This window comes from Oncorhynchus mykiss, chromosome 13 (genome assembly GCF_057628025.1).
Source record: "Oncorhynchus mykiss isolate SJ-2025 chromosome 13, ASM5762802v1, whole genome shotgun sequence".
NCBI classification, from domain to species: Eukaryota; Metazoa; Chordata; class Actinopteri; order Salmoniformes; family Salmonidae; genus Oncorhynchus; species Oncorhynchus mykiss.
In genome coordinates, this window is record NC_143034.1 from 73135644 (window position 1) to 73161370 (window position 25727).

The 25727-nt window shown below is 45.0% G+C and overlaps 2 protein-coding genes across 5 annotated transcripts in view; both read right to left on the reverse strand.

The window, feature by feature from the left end:
• Window positions 1-1027: 1027 nt before the first annotated feature.
• On the reverse strand, window positions 1028-12067 carry LOC118936511 (charged multivesicular body protein 6). Of its 2 annotated transcripts, none has more exons than XM_090197563.1 (8): window positions 11789-12067; window positions 11239-11348; window positions 8924-9011; window positions 6109-6195; window positions 5496-5561; window positions 5266-5346; window positions 4921-4996; window positions 1028-4337 (listed from the first exon to the last, which is right to left on the reverse strand). In XM_090197563.1, the coding sequence occupies exons 1-8, from the start codon at window positions 11852-11854 to the stop codon at window positions 4288-4290; spliced, it is 624 nt and encodes a 207-aa protein (XP_090053689.1). In that variant the 5' UTR covers window positions 11855-12067; the 3' UTR covers window positions 1028-4287. The 2 variants fall into 2 exon arrangements, with proteins under 2 accessions (XP_090053689.1, XP_090053688.1); XM_090197562.1 differs by having other exon boundaries at window positions 2463-4337; window positions 4915-4996; window positions 11789-12043.
• A 4113-nt stretch (window positions 12068-16180) lies between these two features.
• Window positions 16181-25727, reverse strand: part of LOC118936529 (protein tweety homolog 2-like) — a 77878-nt gene continuing 68331 nt past the window's right edge. For all 3 annotated transcript variants that reach the window (XM_090197564.1, XM_090197566.1, XM_090197565.1), the window contains 2 exons: window positions 25133-25211; window positions 16181-17846 (listed from right to left, as the gene is read on the reverse strand). In XM_090197564.1, the coding sequence (XP_090053690.1) occupies window positions 17763-17846; window positions 25133-25211 (163 nt within the window). In that variant the 3' untranslated portion in view covers window positions 16181-17762. The remainder of the gene's footprint in view (window positions 17847-25132; window positions 25212-25727) is intronic.

Genomic DNA, 25727 nt, shown 5'->3' on the forward strand with positions numbered 1-25727 from the left:
GATATGCTAGCTCAGGGGTAGGCAGCCCTGTTCCTGGACCAATGTGCTCTCTGATAGGCTAGCCCAGGGGTAGGCAACCCTGTTCCTGGACCAATGTGCCCTCTGATAGGCTAGCTCAGGGGTAGGCAGCCCTGTTCCTGGACCAATGTGCCCTCTGATAGGCTAGCTCAGGGGTAGGCAGCCCTGTTCCTGGACCAAGTTTCACCATACTGCTTATACCAATCAACTCCTCTCTGAATAGGTTCTAGGGGTTGATTTGGGATTGCGCCTCTCTTTTCTTTGCCAAAAACAAACTCCAAACTGGTTCTGAGAACTCTCTCACTGGTGTCTAGTGCCACCTTGTGGTGAGATTATATACTACAAACTGAATATGGTCTTCAGTGAGCATCTATGAAAAGGGATCATCATCATGTTGCTAAAAAACAACAAATATGACTTTAAAATAGTGTTTCTGATGCATGAATAGTAAAATGTGGACATATAGTGTAATTAGTTGTGCTGTGTTTCGCTTGTTATCGACCTAGCAGAGTACAACAGGAGATGAGGTGAAAAGAGCGAGACACAGAGTTGTCTGTAAACCACAGCTCCGCCTTTTAATTACGGAGAACAACGGTTTTAAAATGACATTATCTTCGGTTACGTCTAACTTCATTTATCAGTCGTGTGAATTACAAAAGGAATTTGTACAGTGACAACATGCTACCAATCAATCCAAACCATATACTGAGAGACGGCAATCATTTTCCCTTTTGTGTTTAATTCATCATTAAAAACAGAGTGACCAGAGGAGACTTCAGCACTAATGTTCTCCTAGGCCTCGGGAACCAGAGGAGACTTCAGCACTAATGTTCTCCTAGGCCTCGGGAACAAGAGGAGACTTCAGCACTAATGTTCTCCTAGGCCTCGGGAACCAGAGGAGACTTCAGCACTAATGTTCTCCTAGGCCTCGGGAACCAGAGGAGACTTCAGCACTAATGTTCTCCTAGGCCTCGTGGTGTGTGTGTGTCTGCTTGTACACATCTGTGTGTGTACACATTTGTTCCCGTTTTTGCTACAAATCATATTGTTCAGCGTTGGGACAATAAAGTTTTTACGAAGAGGAATGTGTACTTCTGTACCTGCACTCCATTCTATGAGACAGAGGGGGATCAGGGACTGGACAGACCAGCAGAGTGAGTCTGGATGGATGGATTCTGCTCCTCCATGCAGTGAGCGACCAGCATGATGACTAGCTCCATCCATAGCTACTGTTGATGTTGTTGTTGTTGAGTTAGTTGTACTAGCTCCCTCCATAGCTACTGTTGATGTTGTTGTTGAGTTAGTTGTACTAGCTCCCTCCATAGCTACTGTTGATGTTGAGTTAGTTGGACTAGCTCCATCCATAGCTACTGTTGATGTTGAGTTAGTTGTACTAGCTCCCTCCATAGCTACTGTTGATGTTGTTGTTGAGTTAGTTGGACTAGCTCCATCCATAGCTACTGTTGATGTTGAGTTAGTTGTACTAGCTCCCTCCATAGCTACTGTTGATGTTGAGTTAGTTGTACTAGCTCCCTCCATAGCTACTGTTGATGTTGAGTTAGTTGTACTAGCTCCATCCATAGCTACTGTTGATGTTGAGTTAGTTGTACTAGCTCCATCCATAGCTACTGTTGATGTTGTTATTGAGTTAGTTGTACTAGCTCCCTCCATAGCTACTGTTGATGTTGAGTTAGTTGTACTAGCTCCATCCATAGCTACTGTTGATGTTGAGTTAGTTGTACTAGCTCCATCCATAGCTACTGTTGATGTTGAGTTAGTTGTACTAGCTCCATCCATAGCTACTGTTGATGTTGTTATTGAGTTAGTTGTACTAGCTCCATCCATAGCTACTGTTGATGTTGAGTTAGTTGGACTAGCTCCATCCATAGCTACTGTTGATGTTGAGTTAGTTGTACTAGCTCCCTCCATAGCTACTGTTGATGTTGAGTTAGTTGTACTAGCTCCCTCCATAGCTACTGTTGATGTTGAGTTAGTTGTACTAGCTCCATCCATAGCTACTGTAGATGTTGTTGTTATTGAGTTAGTTGTACTAGCTCCCTCCATAGCTACTGTTGATGTTGAGTTAGTTGTACTAGCTCCATCCATAGCTACTGTTGTTGTTGAGTTAGTTGGACTAGCTCCATCCATAGCTACTGTTGATGTTGAGTTAGTTGTACTAGCTCCATCCATAGCTACTGTTGTTGTTGAGTTAGTTGTACTAGCTCCCTCCATAGCTACTGTTGATGTTGAGTTAGTTGTACTAGCTCCCTCCATAGCTACTGTTGATGTTGAGTTAGTTGTACTAGCTCCATCCATAGCTACTGTTGATGTTGTTGTTGTTGAGTTAGTTGTACTAGCTCCCTCCATAGCTACTGTTGTTGTTGAGTTATTTGGACTAGCTCCCTCCATAGCTACTGTTGATGTTGTTATTGAGTTAGTTGGACTAGCTCCATCCATAGCTACTGTTGATGTTGTTGTTGTTGAGTTAGTTGGACTAGCTCCATCCATAGCTACTGTTGATGTTGTTGTTGTTGAGTTAGTTGTACTAGCTCCATCCATAGCTACTGTTGATGTTGAGTTAGTTGGACTAGCTCCATCCATAGCTACTGTTGATGTTGAGTTAGTTGGACTAGCTCCATCCATAGCTACTGTTGATGTTGTTGAGTTAGTTGGACTAGCTCCATCCATAGCTACTGTTGTTGTTATTGAGTTAGTTGGACTAGCTCCATCCATAGCTACTGTTGCTACTGTTGTTGTTATTGAGTCAGTTGGACTAGCTCCATCCATAGCTACTGTTGATGTTGTTGTTGTTGAGTTAGTTGTACTAGCTCCCTCCATAGCTACTGTTGTTGTTGAGTTAGTTGTACTAGCTCCCTCCATAGCTACTGTTGTTGTTGAGTTAGTTGTACTAGCTCCATCCATAGCTACTGTTGATGTTGAGTTAGTTGGACTAGCTCCATCCATAGCTACTGTTGATGTTGTTGAGTTAGTTGGACTAGCTCCATCCATAGCTACTGTTGCTACTGTTGTTGTTATTATTGAGTCAGTTGGACTAGCTCCATCCATAGCTACTGTTGCTACTGTTGTTGTTATTGAGTCAGTTGGACTAGCTCCATCCATAGCTACTGTTGCTACTGTTGTTGTTATTGAGTCAGTTGGACTAGCTCCATCCATAGCTACTGCTGCTACTGTTGTTGTTGTTGTGTTAGTTGGACTAGCTCCATCCATAGCTACTGTTGCTGTTGTTGAGTCAGTTGGACTAGCTCCATCCACAGCTACTGTTGATATTGTTGTTGTTGAGTCAGTTGGACTAGATCCATCCACAGCCACTGTTGTTGTTATTGAGTCAGTTGGACTAGCTACATCCACAGCTACTGTTATTGAGTCAGCTAGACTAGCTCCATCCACAGCTACTGTTGATATTGTTGTTGTTGAGTCAGTTGGACTAGATCCATCCACAGCTGCTACTGTTATTGAGTCAGTTGGACTAGCTCCATCCACAGCTACTGTTGATATTGTTGTTGAGTCAGTTGGACTAGCTCCATCCACAGCTACTGTTGGTATTGTTGTTGTTGAGTCAGTTGGACTAACTCCTTCCACAGCTACTGTTGTTGTTGAGTCAGTTGGACTAGCTACATCCACAGCTACTGTTATTGAGTCAGTTGGACTAGCTCCATCCACAGCTACTGTTGATATTGTTGTTGTTGAGTCAGTTGGACTAACTCCATCCACAGCTACTGTTGTTGAGTCAGTTGGACTAGCTCCATCCACAGCTACTGTTGTTGTTATTGAGTCAGTTGGACTAGCTACATCCACAGCTACTGTCATTGAGTCAGTTGGACTAGCTCCATCCACAGCTACTGTTGTTGAGTCAGTTGGACTAGCTCCATCCACAGCTACTGTTGTTGTTATTGAGTCAGTTGGACTAGCTACATCCACAGCTACTGTTATTGAGTCAGTTGGACTAGCTCCATCCACAGCTACTGTTGTTGTTATTGAGTCAGTTGGACTAGCTACATCCACAGCTACTGTTATTGAGTCAGTTGGACTAGCTCCATCCACAGCTACTGTTGTTGTTATTGAGTCAGTTGGACTAGCTACATCCACAGCTACTGTTATTGAGTCAGTTGGACTAGCTCCATCCACAGCTACTGTTGATATTGTTCTTGTTGAGTCAGTTGGACTAGATCCATCCACAGCTGCTACTGTTATTGAGTCAGTTGGACTAGCTCCATCCACAGCTACTGTTGATATTGTTGAGTCTTGTCTCTATGCTGCCAGCATCTCTCTGTTCTCCTTGTTCCTTGCTGGTCTTCTCTCTTGAGAACAAAGAAACCATGGTCAGGGACTGTATCTACAATGTGTCTCAGAGTAAGAGTGCTGATCTAGGATCAGGTCCCTCTGTCCATATAATCCTATTAATAAATTACCTAAAAAGGCCAAACTGTTCCTAGATCAGCTTTTACTGTGAGACTGTCAATACTTACCACAATGATTGAGGTAATGTAACAGGGTAGACAGTACTACTACCATCATAATGACTGAGGTAATGTAACAGGGTAGACAGTACTACTACCACCACAACGATTGAGGTAATGTAACAGGGTAAAGACAGTACTACTACCATCACAATGATTGAGGTAATGTAACAGGGTAGACAGTACTACTACCATCATAATGATTGAGGTAATGTAACAGGGTAGACAGTACTACTACCATCATAATGATTGAGGTAATGTAACAGGGTAAAGACAGTACTACTACCATCATAATGATTGAGGTAATGTAACAGGGTAGACAGTACTACTACCATCATAATGATTGAGGTAATGTAACAGGGTAGACAGTACTACTACCATCATAATGATTGAGGTAATGTAACAGGGTAGACAGTACCGTTACCTGGCTCGGTCTCAGCTGGTTCTGGGACCTCTGGTAGAGGCTCAGTGGGGACCTCTGGAAGTTCTACATCTTCTCCCTGCAGCAGTAGAGGGAGCCAACGGTTACACAGGTTAAACAGGACTTGATCAGGTCAACCAGTTAAGTGTAATTAACTACCAGGTGGAAAAGAAAACCAGAAGTGTTTTGGTCCTCCATGGCAGGTGTTGTTTCACCACCCTCTTCCTCTTCCTCCTGGTATTATACCCAGAGGAGATTGATGTAGCTCAGTATGATACACACCTGAGTGATAGTATCCAGCTCAGATAACAGCCAGAGGAGACTGATGTAGCTCAGTATGATACACACCTGAGTGATAGCCTCCAGCTCAGATAGCACAGCATCCTCATCCTCCTGAGTCAGGGAGCCTGACAGCAGCTCATCTATTTGCTGTAGGATCAACCAGAGCAGAGCATGTCAGCTGGGCAGCAACACACACTACACTGAAGACTGAAGTACTTGGGATGGATGAAGAGTTAGGACTGTAAAAAGGGGTATATCCAATTGATTGATGACACCATGGGAACAGAGAAACTCACCCTCTGGTATTCTATAGCATCCTGGGTCTCATCCATGATCCTCTCCACGTCCTCTAGTGACATGGCCTGAGAGGACCAGACAGGGACAATGTCAAGTTAGGAGCAGAAAGTCTTCTAGTTTACTTATTCTCCGTGTCTCTATGTGTGTGTGTGTGTGTGTGTGTGTGTGTGTGAGAGAGAGATTAAACATTGTCTCTCTGAAAGAGAATAATTCACTGAGCAGGTTGTGGCCAGACAGAGAGACAGACAGACAGACAGACAGAGAGTAACCCAGGATACGGAGCAGCAGTCACACCACTAGGCTCGCTGTAGTCAGGGATTTGGAACTTAATCCTTTAATCTTCAAACAATGTGCACAGTGACGCTAGCTAACACACCGTCTGGGGTGCAGATCACATAAAAGGTTACATGCCAGTAGAAGGTTTATTTATTAACACTTAGGACACTGAGCTGAATGTCTTACACCTGTGTGAGTGTGTGTGCATGCCTAACCACACGTGAGTGTGTGACTGTGAATGTGTGCTTAGTCTGTCATGTGACTCACTTGTATTCTGAGGAAGAGCAGATTCCCACCCATAGAAAACCCTGGACTAAGAAGCGAACCATAACCTACCTCATGCATACTCTTCAGACAGTCATTTCCAACCTTCAGCCCCTCAATGACTTTCATCTCGATCTGGACAAACTCAATGTCTTGAACCTGTGAAAACATTTACACTACATGTTAAGATAGGAGAACCCAGCACTGAACCTGTAAAAACACATCAGTACATTAAGATAGGAGAACCCAGCACTGAACCTGTAAAAACACATCAGTACATTAAGATAGGAGAACCCAGCACTGAACCTGTAAAAACACATCAGTACGTTAAGATAGGAGAACCCAGCACTGGACCTGTAAAAACACAGCAGTACGTTAAGATAGGAGAACCCAGCACTGAACCTGTAAAAACACATCAGTACATTAAGATAGGAGAACCCAGCACTGGACCTGTAAAAACACATGAGTACGTTAAGATAGGAGAACCCAGCACTGAACCTGTAAAAACACATCAGTACGTTAAGATAGGAGAACCCAGCACTGGACCTGTAAAAACACATCAGTACGTTAAGATAGGAGAACCCAGCACTGAACCTGTAAAAACACATCAGTACGCTAAGATAGGAGAACCCAGCACTGAACCTGTAAAAACACATCAGTACGCTAAGATAGGAGAACCCAGCACTGAACCTGTAAAAACACAGCAGTACGTTAAGATAGGAGAACCCAGCACTGAACCTGTAAAAACACATCAGTACGTTAAGATAGGAGAACCCAGCACTGAACCTGTAAAAACACATCAGTACGTTAAGATAGGAGAACCCAGCACTGAACCTGTAAAAACACATGAGTACGTTAAGATAGGAGAACCCAGCACTGAACCTGTAAAAACACATGAGTACGTTAAGATAGGAGAACCCAGCACTGAACCTGTAAAAACACATGAGTACGTTAAGATAGGAGAACCCAGCACTGGACCTGTAAAAACACATGAGTACGTTAAGATAGGAGAACCCAGCACTGAACCTGTAAAAACACAGCAGTACGTTAAGATAGGAGAACTCAGCACTGAACCTGTAAAAACACATGAGTACGTTAAGATAGGAGAACCCAGCACTGAACCTGTAAAAACACATGAGTACGTTAAGATAGGAGAACCCAGCACTGGACCTGTAAAAACACATCAGTACGTTAAGATAGGAGAACCCAGCACTGGACCTGTAAAAACACATGAGTACGTTAAGATAGGAGAACCCAGCACTGAACCTGTAAAAACACATCAGTACGTTAAGATAGGAGAACCCAGCACTGAACCTGTAAAAACACATGAGTACGTTAAGATAGGAGAACCCAGCACTGAACCTGTAAAAACACATCAGTACGTTAAGATAGGAGAACCCAGCACTGAACCTGTAAAAACACATCAGTACGTTAAGATAGGAGAACCCAGCACTGAACCTGTAAAAACACATGAGTACGTTAAGATAGGAGAACCCAGCACTGAACCTGTAAAAACACATGAGTACGTTAAGATAGGAGAACCCAGCACTGAACCTGTAAAAACACATCAGTACGTTAAGATAGGAGAACCCAGCACTGAACCTGTAAAAACACATCAGTACGTTAAGATAGGAGAACCCAGCACTGAACCTGTAAAAACACATGAGTACGTTAAGATAGGAGAACCCAGCACTGAACCTGTAAAAACACATGAGTACGTTAAGATAGGAGAACCCAGCACTGGACCTGTAAAAACACATCAGTACGTTAAGATAGGAGAACCCAGCACTGGACCTGTAAAAACACATGAGGAACGTTAAGATAGGAGAACCCAGCACTGAACCTGTAAAAACACATGAGTACGTTAAGATAGGAGAACCCAGCACTGAACCTGTAAAAACACATGAGTACGTTAAGATAGGAGAACCCAGCACTGAACCTGTAAAAACACATGAGGAACGTTAAGATAGGAGAACCCAGCACTGAACCTGTAAAAACACATGAGTACGTTAAGATAGGAGAACCCAGCACTGAACCTGTAAAAACACATGAGTACGTTAAGATAGGAGAACCCAGCACTGGACCTGTAAAAACACATCAGTACGTTAAGATAGGAGAACCCAGCACTGAACCTGTAAAAACACATGAGTACGTTAAGATAGGAGAACCCAGCACTGGACCTGTAAAAACACATGAGTACGTTAAGATAGGAGAACCCAGCACTGAACCTGTAAAAACACAGCAGTACGTTAAGATAGGAGAACCCAGCACTGAACCTGTAAAAACACATCAGTACGTTAAGATAGGAGAACCCAGCACTGAACCTGTAAAAACACATCAGTACGTTAAGATAGGAGAACCCAGCACTGAACCTGTAAAAACACATGAGTACGTTAAGATAGGAGAACCCAGCACTGAACCTGTAAAAACACATGAGTACGTTAAGATAGGAGAACCCAGCACTGGACCTGTAAAAACACATCAGTACGTTAAGATAGGAGAACCCAGCACTGAACCTGTAAAAACACATCAGTACATTAAGATAGGAGAACCCAGCACTGAACCTGTAAAAACACATCAGTACGTTAAGATAGGAGAACCCAGCACTGAACCTGTAAAAACACATGAGGAACGTTAAGATAGGAGAACCCAGCACTGAACCTGTAAAAACACATGAGTACGTTAAGATAGGAGAACCCAGCACTGAACCTGTAAAAACACATCAGTACGCTAAGATAGATAGTGTTCACCATACAGAACATCCAAGATATACCCAGCCAGGAAACCGTTTAAAAGAGAGGTTGGCTGTGCAAAACATGACATCAATGTAGTTACATTCTATAAAAGTCAGTGAAACCATAGGACCCAAGAAGAGCCTCAGCCTCACCATGCGTTCCAGGTTTGATATCTGGTTCTCAGTCTTGTCTAGCAGTTGATCCTGATAACGCTTCTTCTTGAGAAGAACCAGTGCCTTCCTACGGAGTGGAAGAACAACGCACTGCACAATAAACCAAGTCCCTAACATTACAAGTGTTTATTTTGCTTGTCATAAAGTCATGCATTGATCAGATTCAGTCAGTCCACAATTCAACAGTTAGATTCTGGTGATATGCATGCATTGGTGATTTGACTAGACTTGATACATCTTAGTAGTCCCAGCTGTTTGCTAGTGTAATGGGACATCTAAGATGAATAACGTTCATATGCAGTTAAGTGGTTAACACAATGCATTCTACTTTTCCATTCTGTAATACACAGGATTGTATTGGTGCAAGGTTGAATGTTATGGCCAGTTCTATGTGCCGATAGTGTGGGAGCCAGTTGTACGTGCTGATAGTGTGGGAGCCAGTCTAAAGGTGCCATTTCTATGTGCTGATAGTGTGGGAGCCAGTCTAAAGGTGCCAGTTCTACGTGCTGATAGTGTGGGAGCCAGTTCTACGTGCTGATAGTGTGGGAGCCAGTCTAAAGGTGCCAGTTCTACGTGCTGACAGTGTGGGAGACAGTTCTACGTGCTGATAGTGTGGGAGCCAGTTCTACGTGCTGATAGTGTGGGAGCCAGTCTAAAGGTGCCAGTTCTACGTGCTGATAGTGTGGGAGCCAGTTCTACGTGCTGATAGTGTGGGAGCCAGTTCTACGTGCTGATAGTGTGGGAGACAGTTCTACGTGCTGATAGTGTGGGAGCCAGTCTAAAGGTGCCAGTTCTATGTGCTGATAGTGTGGGAGCCAGTCGAAAGGTGCCAGTTCTATGTGCTGATAGTGTGGGAGCCAGTCGAAAGGTGCCAGTTCTACGTGCTGATAGTGTGGGAGCCAGTCTAAAGGTGCCAGTTCTACGTGCTGATAGTGTGGGAGCCAGTTCTACGTGCTGATAGTGTGGGAGCCAGTTCTACGTGCTGATAGTGTGGGAGACAGTTCTACGTGCTGATAGTGTGGGAGCCAGTCTAAAGGTGCCAGTTCTATGTGCTGATAGTGTTGGAGCCAGTCTAAAGGTGCCAGTTCTACGTGCTGATAGTGTGGGAGCCAGTCTAAAGGTGTCAGTTCTACGTGCTGATAGTGTTGGAGCCAGTCTAAAGGTGCCAGTTCTACGTGCTGATAGTGTGGGAGCCAGTCTAAAGGTGTCAGTTCTACGTGCTGATAGTGTGGGAGACAGTTCTACGTGCTGATAGTGTGGGAGCCAGTTCTACGTGCTGATAGTGTGGGAGCCAGTCTAAAGGTGCCAGTTCTACGTGCTGATAGTGTGGGAGCCAGTTGTACGGGCTGATAGTGTGGGAGCCAGTTATACGTGCTGATAGTGTGGGAGCCAGTCTAAAGGTGCCAGTTCTACGTGCTGATAGTGTGGGAGCCAGTTGTACGGGCTGATAGTGTGGGAGCCAGTTATACGTGCTGATAGTGTGGGAGCCAGTCTAAAGGTGCCAGTTCTATGTGCTGATAGTGTGGGAGCCAGTCTAAATGTGCCAGTTCTACGTGCTGATAGTGTGGGAGCCAGTTCTATGTGCTGATAGTGTGGGAGCCAGTTCTATGTGCTGATAGTGTGGGAGCCAGTTCTACGTGCTGATAGTGTGGGAGCCAGTTCTACGTGCTGATAGTGTGGGAGCCAGTTGTACGGGCTGATAGTGTGGGAGCCAGTTATACGTGCTGATAGTGTGGGAGCCAGTCTAAAGGTGCCAGTTCTATGTGCTGATAGTGTGGGAGCCAGTCTAAATGTGCCAGTTCTATGTGCTGATAGTGTGGGAGCCAGTTCTATGTGCTGATAGTGTGGGAGCCAGTTCTACGTGCTGATAGTGTGGGAGCCAGTTCTACGTGCTGATAGTGTGGGAGCCAGTTCTACGTGCTGATAGTGTGGGAGCCAGTTATACGTGCTGATAGTGTGGGAGCCAGTCTAAAGGTGCCAGTTCTGAGGACACTGGTTATTATTGTTGTATCTGCAGACTGTGTGAGTCACTGCCTTATCTTTGGTCATGTGTTTAGAGAACATATGTGATTAGAAATGGATGTAAGGGCTCAGAAACGGCTCGTTATTTTGCTCTGCTTCTGTGCTGGAGGCGTGTCCCTGTTGCAACATGTACTAATCCACTGACTTCATCAACAACCGTGCCGGTCTTCATTTAACCTGGAAACACCCCATTACAACAAGACAGAACAAACACATCTGGGACCTGGCTATAGCCTAGATGATGCCTGAACAAGTGAAGTATCCAGTCTCACTCTTTCTTTCCATCCTTCAGCAGCTGCTTGGCCAGACTCCTCTCCTTCTCCAGCTGCAGGGTGACTCTCTTCTGGTAGTGCTTCAGTTTATCTCTCTGCTGTTTCAGTTGCTGGAGAGATGAACATACACAACGGGATAACCAGACACCGTCTCAATACACTCTTTTCTGAACATTGTTTACCATGTAGATAGCTAGTTACCTACAATATAATTCTGCCATGAAAATAGTTAGCTGGCTACAGTCCCTAGCTAGTTAGCTATAAATACCTGTCACACCCTGTCATTTGCAGGCTCAGACACTGCTGATGCGATCACAACTGGCTAATCTAATTTAGTTAGCTACTGTTGATCACTTTGAGACGTCACGTCATCGTTTTAACAACTGCGACTGTCCCATGATCGCGCCTGGGTGTTGATAACTAGCTAACGTTAGCTAGCAGGCATTGTTACCAAGTTAGTGTGTAGATCAGACAGCTAGCTAACGTTAATCCAGGCCAGCAAACTAGCTAGCATCTCTACTATTGAAACAGGCTAGCAACAACAACTGACCAGAATCGCTCGGTCTTGTTCTGTAACTCGAGAAGGGCGACTCTTTCTCCCGAAAACGTTTCCCATAACGTAGCCACATCCCCGCCACGATCCTCTACTTTGATACAAAATCTATTTTTTCTTGGGGGAACATATTTTTGTCATTATGCTTACAAGTCGTGGTTCTTAGCTAACACATTCTGGTAACATAATTGAAAGCCACATCCTGTCCGGGTTTAGTACGGCATCCGGGACGGGTCCATTTATTCCAATGACGTCGGTAAACCCTGGATTGCGCATGCTATGTATCAGCCAATGAGAGCCTTTGAAACCACCTGTCGGCTATATTGTCACTCCCCAGTGGCGCAACCGATCAACCACCAATCGCTCCATTAAAAGGTGAAAAAACCTTGCGTAGGAGCAGTCCTCCATAGGAATTAACATCATTCTACAGTATTTCAATTAAATATTTTAAGGACAAAATTACATGTATTTAAGTATTTGTTTGTTGTAGTGGGGACACTTTTTAACTCTTATGTGTGTGAGTGCCTTAAAATATAGAATGCTGAGTGCCTTAACATCTATAATGCTGTGTGACTTACAATCTATAATGCTGTGTACCTTACAATCTATAATGCTGTGTACCTTACAATCTATAATGCTGTGTACCTTACAATCTATAATGCTGTGTACCTTACAATCTATAATGCTGTGTACCTTAAAATCTAGAATGATGTGTGCCTTAACTATAACTGTGGTTCCTGCTTTTGCAGGAACAAGCTTGTATCGGCTTCTAGTGGTTCCTGCTTTTCTATAAATAACAAGTACAAAGCCTCCCCGAGCCGGCTACCCCAAGAACATCAACCTGGTGGTGGGCCGGCTACCCCAAGAACATCAACCTGGTAGTGGGCCAGCTACCACAATAACATCAACCTGGTAGTGGGCCAGCTACCACAATAACATCAACCTGGTAGTGGGCCGGCTCGGCTACCCCAAGAACATCAACCTGGTGGTGGGCCGGCTCGGCTACCCCAAGAACATCAACCTGGTGGTGGGCCGGCTCGGCTACCCCAAGAACATCAACCTGGTGGTGGGCCGGCTCGGCTACCCCAAGAACATCAACCTGGTGGTGGGCCGGCTCGGCTACCCCAAGAACATCAACCTGGTGGTGGGCCGGCTCAGCTACCCCAAGAACATCAACCTGGTAGTGGTCCGGCTCAGCTACCCCAAGAACATCAACCTGGTAGTGGGCCGGCTCTGGTACCCCAATAACATCAACCTGGTAGTGGGCCGGCTCGGCTACCCCAAGAACATCAACCTGGTAGTGGGCCGGCTCAGCTACCCCAAGAACATCAACCTGGTGGTGGGCCGGCTCAGCTACCCCAAGAACATCAACCTGGTAGTGGTCCGGCTCAGCTACCCCAAGAACATCAACCTGGTAGTGGGCCGGCTCTGGTACCCCAATAACATCAACCTGGTAGTGGGCCGGCTCGGCTACCCCAAGAACATCAACCTGGTAGTGGGCCGGCTCAGCTACCCCAAGAACATCAACCTGGTGGTGGGCCGGCTCAGCTACCCCAAGAACATCAACCTGGTAGTGGTCCGGCTCAGCTACCCCAAGAACATCAACCTGGTAGTGGGCCGGCTCTGGTACCCCAATAACATCAACCTGGTAGTGGGCCGGCTCGGCTACCCCAAGAACATCAACCTGGTAGTGGGCCGGCTCAGCTACCCCAAGAACATCAACCTGGTAGTGGGCCGGCTCAGCTACCCCAATAACATCAACCTGGTAGTGGTCCGGCTCAGCTACCCCAAGAACATCAACCTGGTAGTGGGCCGGCTCTGGTACCCCAATAACATCAACCTGGTAGTGGGCCGGCTCGGCTACCCCAAGAACATCAACCTGGTAGTGGGCCGGCTCTGGTACCCCAATAACATCAACCTGGTAGTGGGCCGGCTCTGGTACCCCAATAACATCAACCTGGTAGTGGGCCGGCTCTGGTACCCCAAGAACATCAACCTGGTAGTGGGCCGGCTCAGCTACCCCAATAACATCAACCTGGTAGTGAGCCAGCTCAGCTACCCCAAAAACATCAACCTGGTAGTGGGCCAGCTACCACAATAACATCAACCTGGTAGTGGGCCGGCTCGGCTACCCCAAAAACATCAACCTGGTAGTGGGCCAGCTATCACAATAACATCAACCTGTCCACTAGGTGTCAGACTACACCACTTTTGATACTGGCTTGTCTTTGTGCTTCATGCCAGTTCACCTGTTTTACCACTTGGCTAGATACATTAACTACGCAGTGCTTGATTTGGACTGGAATAGGTTTGGGTTCACCTGCATTTGTCTTTTCTTACTATCAGTGACTGTGCTAATATCTGCTTTATTGAGGGAAAGTTGTACTTACTATGACTGTAATATAGGGTTGTGTCACCTAGCTACCTTAAGATGAATGTACTATAAGTCACTCTGGATAAGAGTGTCTGGTAAATTACTCATATGTAATATTTGTGCAGTATAATATTGTGTAATCTATAAATGACTGTATATCTAAATGACTGTATATGTGCAAAATAGACAAACAGAAAGCTTTTTAAAATGTATTTGTTTAATGTAATGGATACACCTGGTCCAATACTTCAACAAACGCAGAAAATAAACAGTAGTTGAGAGGTTCCAAACAAAGAAGAAAAGCATGACCACAACAAAGAATTCACACTGTACAATGATGGGTTATCTGACTGTTGAGGGCCCCTGCAGTACAATGATGGGTTATCTGACTGTTGAGGGCCCCTGCAGTACTGTGATGGGTTATCTGACTGTTGAGGGCCCCTGCAGTACTGTGATGGGTTATCTGACTGTTGAGGGCCCCTGCAGTACTGTGATGGGTTATCTGACTGTTGAGGGCCCCTGCAGTACTGTGATGGGTTATCCGACTGTTGAGGGCCCCTGCAGTACTGTGATGGGTTATCTGACTGTTGAGGGCCCCTGCAGTACTGTGATGGGTTATCTGACTGTTGAGGGCCCCTGCAGTACTGTGATGGGTTATCTGACTGTTGAGGGCCCCTGCAGTACTGTGATGGGTTATCTGACTGTTGAGGGCCCCTGCAGTACTGTGATGGGTTATCTGACTGTTGAGGGCCCCTGCAGTACTGTGATGGGTTATCCGACTGTTGAGGGCCCCTGCAGTACTGTGATGGGTTATCTGACTGTTGAGGGCCCCTGCAGTACTGTGATGGGTTATCTGACTGTTGAGGGCCCCTGCAGTACTGTGATGGGTTATCTGACTGTTGAGGTCCCCTGCAGTACTGTGATGGGTTATCTGACTGTTGAGGGCCCCTGCAGTACTGTGATGGGTTATCTGACTGTTGAGGGCCCCTGCAGTACTGTGATGGGTTATCTGACTGTTGAGGGCCCCTGCAGTACTGTGATGGGTTATCTGACTGTTGAGGGCCCCTGCAGTACTGTGATGGGTTATCTGACTGTTGAGGGCCCCTGCAGTACTGTGATGGGTTATCTGACTGTTGAGGGCCCCTGCAGTACTGTGATGGGTTATCTGACTGTTGAGGGCCCCTGCAGTACTGTGATGGGTTATCTGACTGTTGAGGGCCCCTGCAGTACTGTGATGGGTTATCTGACTGTTGAGGGCCCCTGCAGTACTGTGATGGGTTATCTGACTGTTGAGGGCCCCTGCAGTACTGTGATGGGTTATCTGACTGTTGAGGGCCCCTGCAGTACTGTGATGAGTTATCTGACTGTTGAGGGCCCCTGCAGTACTGTGATGGGTTATCTGACTGTTGAGGGCCCCTGCAGTACTGTGATGGGTTATCTGACTGTTGAGGGCCCCTGCAGTACTGTGATGGGTTATCTGACTGTTGAGGGCCCCTGCAGTACTGTGATTGTGTCCAACTCGTAGTAAACAAACAAACAAAAATAAAGTTAGAAGCAAAATATGAGTAATATGTCTGGTTGGGATTGTAAAAATGTCAAAGTGTTCTTTAAGACAGCATGAAGAGATATGTTAGGTTATGTCCAACTCGTGGTAAACAAACAAACATCCAATAAACATCACATCAGTGATAATACTTACCAGTAATTCACCATCAACACCATTTCCGTTGTTGATGGTTTCCTCTCATCCTAATCCAGGGAATGTTTAACACGCTAATGTACAGGCAGTAGGCCGATAAGTCTAGAATCCAAAGGAAATATCGCTGTAATTCAGACGGTGCAACCCAATGCTCTCTCCATCCTCCTGAAGTGTGAACTCATTCACTACTCCCTACAAGTTCCAACGCATTGGATTGGTGTAGACTCGGGTTAGTGGAACAGTCATTTCCTTTCCATGCAGGGAAGTGAACAAGTGAGAGATTATTGGGACACAGCCACAGATTCAAGTGACACAATAGTGAACCAGAGCAATATTCAGTGTAGGTGCCAAGCTACGGTAAAGCCCTCGGCGTCGTCCTGAAATGAACTGGCATGGAACCGAAACTGAATATCGCTGTTTTATTCCTTTTGATGATTCGCTGACACAATAATGAAACGGACTGATATTCAGTCGGAGATCCAGGCTAGAATTGAGCAGGACACAGCATGCAGGATGACACAGCATAGGAGAACAGAGAGAAACAGGTTACAGGAAATAAAGGCTTTAGAAACATCATCATGCATCCTTTCTCCTCAGTCCCCCTTACACATACATATAGAGTTACACTCTTAGAAAACAGGGTTCTAAATAGGGTTCTTCGGCAGTCCCCATAGGAGAATCCCTTTCGGTTCCAGGTAGAACCCTTTTTGGTTCCAGGTAGAACCCTTTCCGGTTCCAGGTAGAACACTTGAGTTCCATCCTTTTGGGGTTCTACATGGAGCCCCGAAAGGTTCTACCTGGAACCAGAAGGGTTCTACTTGGAACCATAAACGGTTCTTTAAAGGGCTCTCCTATGTGGACAGCCAAAGAACCCATTTAGGTTCTAGACAGCACCTTTTTCTCTAAGAGTGTAGACATCATCACAATTTCAATGAATGATCTGTTTTCCAGTCACATTTAAAAAATAAGTCCATTATATTCGCCATTCCTCGATATCAATGAATAACCTGGAAGATAAGTGACAATAAATACGTGGTCCGTTTTCATCAAGTTTGACTCATCACTCTGACGGAAGACATCATGAAGACTTTGGGTTGTGTCAAATGTGTAAGAGCTGTGTCGTCGAGTGTAAGAGCTGTGTCGTCAATGTGTAAGAGCTGTGTCGTCAATGTGTAAGAGCTGTGTCGTCAATGTGTAAGAGCTGTGTCGTCAAGTGTAAGAGCTGTGTCGTCAAGTGTAAGAGCTGTGTCGTCAAGTGTAAGAGCTGTGTCGTCAATGTGTAAGAGCTGTGTCGTCAAGTGTAAGAGCTGTGTCGTCAAGTGTAAGAGCTGTGTCGTCAAGTGCAAGAGCTGTGTCGTCAAGTGTAAGAGGAGCTGAATGCTAGACTGGTTAGATGACAGCTTGTAATAGCGATGACAGGTTGGGGAAGACTGAAGACAGTTCATGTAATAACCATTTATGGCTGTGAAGGAAATCGATCTGGTTATTTGCTGTCCCCTGAAATCCATCAAAGGTGACGTCACTCACAGGACAATATATAAACGTTCAACTTGGTTCATAACAATCATGTCTTCTGATCTGGCTCGAGACGAACACTCACATTTGAAGAAAACACATAACTGAATTGTTGGTTTGTTTGGGGAGAGATGCAAGTGCACTTTACACTCAGGGTTCTATGTAGTCTCCTGGTTTCTACACGTACAGTACAGGACTTTGAGAGTGTCAGTGTGTTCCTGAGCCGTTGTTGACCCCATACCACCTGCATTTAAGTAACAGATGGCCAAGAGAGCAGGGTGAGACATCCATGGACAGGGTGATCTGTAAACTCTGCTTCCTCAGTACAGTGGTAGTCCCAGACAGACCCTTCCTGAGGGGGACCGGTAGGCCATAGTTGGGGGCTATACCTGCTGGAAGTCTGTCCCAAAGTGTCTGATCTGTGCGTCAGTCATAGACAGGTAGGTAGTTCTCATTCTGGGAGAATACTGCAGGAGGAAGGAACAAAACACACGTTAGATCCCATAACTGTGTGAAAGAAAAATTGTTTCAATCAAATCAATCAATCAAACTTTGAAACATTTTCAGACATTTGTTTTGATTAGGAGGTGCTAGGTGGTGGGTAAGTTAGAGAGTCGTGCGACTCAGTGTTCTGAACTACAAGGTAGTTAAAGTCGGCAGGACACAGGTCACGGGTGAAGGGCAGGCAGAGGTCAAAGGTGAGGGGCGTGTGGCCGAGATTTGGGTTAGTGACGGGAGGGCACATCACATGAAAAGTTCCACTCACAGGTTAACACACTGAGGACACAACATCACCGGAGGTTAGAGGTCACAGAGCTTAGAGAGGTCACATTGGGGTCAGGACCAAACGAGCTAATAATGTGGGTTAATAACGGGTTAATAATGGTCAGTCTCCTTCCGGAGGTGTAGGGTTACAAAAGCAATAATTAGAACTAAGAACTAGAACTAAGAATTACAAGTAAGACTTAGAACCACCTCTTATTAGACGGGCGGAAGGAGAATGAGAGCGGTACAACAAAGGAAAGGCAGTGTAAAGGTACAGTAAGGTTGTGTGTAGTGTATCCTCCTTAACAAAGGAAAGGGAGTGTAAATGTACAGTAAGGTTGTGTGTAGTGTATCCTCCTTAACAAAGGAAAGGCAGTGTAAAGGTACAGTAAGGTTGTGTGTAGTGTATCCTCCTTAACAAAGGAAGGGGAGTGTAAAGGTACACAGTAAGGTTGTGTGTAGTGTATCCTCCTTAACAAAGGAAAGGGAGTGTAAAGGTACAGTAAGGTTGTGTGTAGTGTATCCTCCTTAACAAAGGAAAGGGAGTGTAAAGGTACAGTAAGGTTGTGTGTAGTGTATCCTCCTTAACAAAGGAGAGGGAGTGTAAAGGTACAGTAAGGTTGTGTGTAGTGTATCCTCCTTAACAAAGGAGAGGGAGTGTAAAGGTACAGTAAGGTTGTGTGTAGTGTATCCTCCTTAACAAAGGAAAGGGAGTGTAAAGGTACAGTAAGGTTGTGTGTAGTGTATCCTCCTTAACAAAGGAAAGGGAGTGTAAAGGTACAGTAAGGTTGTGTGTAGTGTATCCTCCTTAACAAAGGAGAGGGAGTGTAAAGGTACAGTAAGGTTGTGTGTAGTGTATCCTCCTTAACAAAGGAGAGGGAGTGTAAAGGTACAGTAAGGTTGTGTGTAGTGTATCCTCCTTAACAAAGGAAAGGGAGTGTAAAGGTACAGTAAGGTTGTGTGTAGTGTATCCTCCTTAACAAAGGGAAGGGAGTGTAAAGGTACAGTAAGGTTGTGTGTAGTGTATCCTCCTTAACAAAGGAAAGGGAGTGTAAAGGTACAGTAAGGTTGTGTGTAGTGTATCCTCCTTAACAAAGGAAGGGGAGTGTAAAGGTACACAGTAAGGTTGTGTGTAGTGTATCCTCCTTAACAAAGGAAAGGGAGTGTAAAGGTACAGTAAGGTTGTGTGTAGTGTATCCTCCTTAACAAAGGAGAGGGAGTGTAAAGGTACAGTAAGGTTGTGTGTAGTGTATCCTCCTTAACAAAGGAAAGGCAGTGTAAAGGTACAGTAAGGTTGTGTGTAGTGTATCCTCCTTAACAAAGGAAAGGCAGTGTAAAGGTACAGTAAGGTTGTGTGTAGTGTATCCTCCTTAACAAAGGAAAGGGAGTGTAAAGGTACAGTAAGGTTGTGTGTAGTGTATCCTCCTTAACAAAGGAAAGGCAGTGTAAAGGTACAGTAAGGTTGTGTGTAGTGTATCCTCCTTAACAAAGGAAAGGGAGTGTAAAGGTACAGTAAGGTTGTGTGTAGTGTATCCTCCTTAACAAAGGAAAGGCAGTGTAAAGGTACAGTAAGGTTGTGTGTAGTGTATCCTCCTTAACAAAGGAAAGGGAGTGTAAAGGTACAGTAAGGTTGTGTGTAGTGTATCCTCCTTAACAAAGGAAAGGGAGTGTAAAGGTACAGTAAGGTTGTGTGTAGTGTATCCTCCTTAACAAAGGAAAGGGAGTGTAAAGGTACAGTAAGGTTGTGTGTAGTGTATCCTCCTTAACAAAGGAAAGGGAGTGTAAAGGTACAGTAAGGTTGTGTGTAGTGTATCCTCCTTAACAAAGGAAAGGGAGTGTAAAGGTACAGTAAGGTTGTGTGTAGTGTATCCTCCTTAACAAAGGAAAGGGAGTGTAAAGGTACAGTAAGGTTGTGTGTAGTGTATCCTCCTTAACAAAGGAAAGGGAGTGTAAAGGTACAGTAAGGTTGTGTGTAGTGTATCCTCCTTAACAAAGGAAAGGGAGTGTAAAGGTACAGTAAGGTTGTGTGTAGTGTATCCTCCTTAACAAAGGAAAGGCAGTGTAAAGGTACAGTAAGGTTGTGTGTAGTGTATCCTCCTTAACAAAGGAAAGGGAGTGTAAAGGTACACAGTAAGGTTGTGTGTAGTGTATCCTCCTTAACAAAGGAAAGGCAGTGTAAAGGTACAGTAAGGTTGTGTGTAGTGTATCCTCCTTAACAAAGGAAGGGGAGTGTAAAGGTACAGTAAGGTTGTGTGTAGTGTACAACAGAACACTTACTGTTTCTAAATGTCTGCGGGTAACAGAAAATATAAAAAATAAAGTTAGAAGCAAAATATGAGTAAGATGTCTGGCTAGCATTGTAAAAATGTCAAAGTGTTCTTAAAGACAGCATGAAGAGATATGTTAGGTTCTGGCCCATACCCTATATGGTAGATGTAGAAAAAACAAAAGGCCAGTATGATTGGCACACAAACAGGTTTTCGTCTCTGTCATTCGTACCAAAAATATTATATTTTTTACAATATAGGATGGACAACTGCATATTGGCAACGGCTTAGAAACAACGGCTTAAAAACATCAACGGCTTAGAAACATCAACGGCTTAAAAACATCAACGGCTTAAAAACATCCAGTGGAATATATAACGCTTCATGAATAAATAGGTTCCATCGATCCACATAAATCCACATCTGAATTGGATCTGTTTAAAAGACAGCTTCCTAGCATCTCGTCCCACTTGTTTCCTGATGCCAGAGACTGACCCTGTGTGTTAGCGGTATCATCTAGTCCCACTTGTTTCCTGATGCCAGAGACTGACCCTGTGTGTTAGCGGTATCATCTAGTCCCACTTGTTTCCTGATGCCAGAGACTTGACCCTGTGTGTTAGCGGTATCATCTAGTCCCACTTGTTTCCTGATGCCAGAGACTGACCCTGTGTGTTAGCGGTATCATCTAGTCCCACTTGTTTCCTGATGCCAGAGACTGACCCTGTGTGTTAGCGGTATCATCTAGTCCCACTTGTTTCCTGATGCCAGAGACTTGACCCTGTGTGTTAGCGGTATCATCTAGTCCCACTTGTTTCCTGATGCCAGAGACTGACCCTGTGTGTTAGCGGTATCATCTAGTCCCACTTGTTTCCTGATGCCAGAGACTGACCCTGTGTGTTAGCGGTATCATCTAGTCCCACTTGTTTCCCGATGCCAGAGACTGACCCTGTGTGTTAGCGGTATCATTTATTAAACAGCGGCTGACATTGTAGCTGTTCTGTTCTAATAACACCACCACTGGGCCTCTCCTCTCATGGCAGGGTATGCAGCACTTGTTGTTCTGTAGAACAAGAAGTGCTCTTGTCTTGAATTCTGTGCAGACTTAAGTGCTCTGTAGTCTCCCTTGCACGCGCGTGTCTGTGTGTAAGAAGAGACTAAGTGTTCTGACTCTGAAGAGTTTGATTCTCTCCCTGCACACAGCAGCACTAGAACAATGGTTCTGATTCACAGCAACATCCTTTAACATTACCAGTCAGGCCATACTGTAACATTACCAGTCAGGTCATACTGTAACATTACCAGTCAGGTCATACTGTAACATTACCAGTAAGGTCATTCTGTAACATTACCATACTGTAACATTACCAGTCAGGTCATACTGTAACATTACCAGTCAGGTCATATTGTAACATTACCAGTCAGGTCATACTGTAACATTACCAGTCAGGTCATTCTGTAACATTACCAGTCAGGCCATACTGTAACATTACCAGTCAGGCCATACTGTAACATTACCAGTCAGGCCATACTGTAACATTACCAGTCAGGCCATACTGTAACATTACCAGTCAGGTCATACTGTAACATTACCAGTCAGGCCATACTGTAACATTACCAGTCAGGTCATACTGTAACATTACTAGTCAGGTCATACTGTAACATTACCAGTCAGGTCATACTGTAACATTACCAGTCAGGTCATACTGTAACATTACCAGTCAGGCCATACTGTAACATTACCAGTCAGGCCATACTGTAACATTACCAGTCAGGCCATACTGTAACATTACCAGTAAGATCATACTGTAACATTACCAGTCAGGTCATACTGTAACATTACCAGTAAGGTCATACTGTAACATTACCAGTCAGGCCATACTAACATTACCAGTCAGGTCATACTGCAACATTACCAGTAAGGTCATACTGTAACATTACCAGTAAGATCATACTGTAACATTACCAGTCAGGTCATACTGTACCATTACCAGTAAGGTCATACTGTAACATTACCAGTCAGATCATACTGTAACATTACCAGTCAGGTCATACTGTAACATTACTAGTCAGGTCATACTGTAACATTACCAGTCAGGTCATACTGTAACATTACCAGTCAGGCCATACTGTAACATTACCAGTCAGGTCATACTGTAACATTACCGGTCAGGCCATACTGTAACATTACCAGTCAGGTCATACTGTAACATTACCAGTCAGGTCATACTGTAACATTACCAGTCAGGTCATACTGTAACATTACCAGTCAGGCCATACTGATATTACCAGTCAGGTCATACTGTAACATTACCAGTCAGGCCATACTGACATTACCAGTCAGGTCATACTGTAACATTACCAGTCAGGTCATACTGTAACATTACCATACTGTAACATTACCAGTCAGGTCATACTGTAACATGACCAGTCAGGTCATACTGTAACATGACCAGTCAGGTCATACTGTAACATTACCAGTCAGGTCATACTGTAACATTACCAGTCAGGTCATACTGTAACATTACCAGTCAGGCCATACTGTAACATTACCAGTAAGATCATACTGTAACATTACCAGTCAGGTCATACTGTAACATTACCAGTAAGGTCATGCTGTAACATTACCAGTCAGGCCATACTAACATTACCAGTCAGGTCATACTGCAACATTACCAGTAAGGTCATACTGTAACATTACCAGTAAGATCATACTGTAACATTACCAGTCAGGTCATACTGTACCATTACCAGTAAGGTCATACTGTAACATTACCAGTCAGATCATACTGTAACATTACCAGTCAGGTCATACTGTAACATTACTAGTCAGGTCATACTGTAACATTACCAGTCAGGTCATACTGTAACATTACCAGTCAGGCCATACTGTAACATTACCAGTCAGGTCATACTGTAACATTACCGGTCAGGCCATACTGTAACATTACCAGTCAGGTCATACTGTAACATTACCAGTCAGGTCATACTGTAACATTACCAGTCAGGTCATACTGTAACATTACCAGTCAGGCCATACTGATATTACCAGTCAGGTCATACTGTAACATTACCAGTCAGGCCATACTGACATTACCAGTCAGGTCATACTGTAACATTACCAGTCAGGTCATACTGTAACATTACCATACTGTAACATTACCAGTCAGGTCATACTGTAACATGACCAGTCAGGTCATACTGTAACATGACCAGTCAGGTCATACTGTAACATTACCAGTCAGGTCATACTGTAACATTACCAGTCAGGTCATACTGTAACATGACCAGTCAGGTCATACTGTAACATTACCAGTCGGTTCATACTGTAACATTACAGTAGCATCTCTCTAGGGTCATTAGCAGGCTAGCATCTCTCTACGGTCATTAGCAGGCTAGCCTCTCTCTACGGTCATTAGCAGGCTAGCATCTCTCTACGGTCATTAGCAGGCTAGCATCTCTCTACGGTCATTAGCAGGCTATCCTCTCTCTACGGTCAGTAGCAGGTTAGCCTCTCCCTGGGATCATTAGCAGGCTAGCATCTCTCTACGGTCATTAGCAGGCTAGCCTCTCTCTACGGTCATTAGCAGGCTAGCATCGCTCTACGGTCATTAGCAGGCTAGCCTCCCTCTACAGTCATTAGCAGGCTAGCATCTCTCTACGGTCATTAGCAGGCTATCCTCTCTCTACGGTCAGTAGCAGGTTAGCCTCTCCCTAGGGTCATTAGCAGGCTAGCATCTCTCTACGGTCATTAGCAGGCTAGCCTCTCTCTAGGGTCATTAGCAGGCTAGCCTCTCTCTAGGGTCATTAGCAGGCTAGCCTCTCTCTACGGCCATTAGCAGGCTAGCCTCTCTCTACAGCCATTAGCAGGCTAGCGTCTCTCTAGGGTCATTAGTAGGCTAGCCTCTCTCTAGGGTCATTAGCAGGCTATCCCCTCTCTACGCTCATTAGCAGGCTAGCATCTCTCTACGGTCATTAGCAGGCTAGCATCTCTCTACGGTCATTAGCAGGCCTGCATCAGAGCATCAGGCCAATTAATGGCACAAGGGAGCAGAACGTGTACTGTTTTGTCGGTATTTCAGTCCATGACCAGCAGAGAGCAGTCTTTCACCATAATGTGCAGTGGAAGGGCCAATCCCAAACCAACCCCACAAATAAACACTAGTGGAAATCTGAGAGTATTTGATTGGTATAAGCAATATGACGCAACGTCCAGATAGCCTATCAGATAGCAAGGTGGATCACAAGTGCATAGGGCGCAGGTTTTAGGAGACGATTTAGGACTGGGCCAATTATCTGGACCAGACGCTCTTATCCAGAGAGATTTACAGGAGCAATTAGGGTTAAGTGCCTTGCTCAAGGGCACATCAAATAGTCAGCTCAGAGATTTGAACCAGTGACCTTACGGTTACTGGCCCAACACTCTTAACCGCTAGGCTACCTGCCTCCCACAGGAGGTTTCTGTCAGGTTGTGGATACTGTACGGTAGACACAGTGAAGGCAGCACGGTGTCTTGGAGAATGTCTGTGGTCCTTCAGTACAATATGTGTTAGTGTTGATGCCATTATCTAACAAGGGGACCTGTCTGGTCTCTGGCTCTACACACAGTAACTCTATACATGAGTGTGTCTGTGGTCCTTCAGTAGAACGGAGCGCTGTTAATGTTAATGTCAGTGACATCATCACACGAGGGACCTGGCCTCTAATGTTAGTGGCCAACGCACCGAGGGTGGCGGGGATCCCCTCCCGATCAGAGGAACGTTCTCATAACGAGGGTTCCCTCCAAACAGCATGGACTGATTCCTATAGGAGAGAGACATTGTGAAGAGGAGAAAGAGAGAGTGAGGGGGGGTGGAGAGAGAGAGAGAGATAGAGAGAGAGAGGATGTAGAGAGAGAGGAGAGAGAAAGAGAGAGAGAGAAACAGACAGAAAGAGAGAGTGAGGGGGGTTGGAGAGAGAGAGAGAGAGAGAGAGAGAGAGAGAGAGAGAGCGAGAGAGAGAGAGAGGATGTAGAGAAAGAGGAGAGAGACAGAGAGAGTGAGCGAGGGAGTGAGAGAGGGAGAGAAAGAGTGAGAGTGAGAGAAAGAGAAACAGAGAGAGAGTCAACTTATCTGATAAAACAAACACAGTGCTGCTTATTCCAGACACACACACATGGGCACAGATACGGACAGGGACACGCAGACCTGGACACAGATACGGACAGGGACACACAGACCTGGACACAGATACGGACAGGGACACGCAGACCTGGACACAGATACGGACAGGGACACGCAGACCTGGACACAGATACGGACAGGGACACGCAGACCTGGA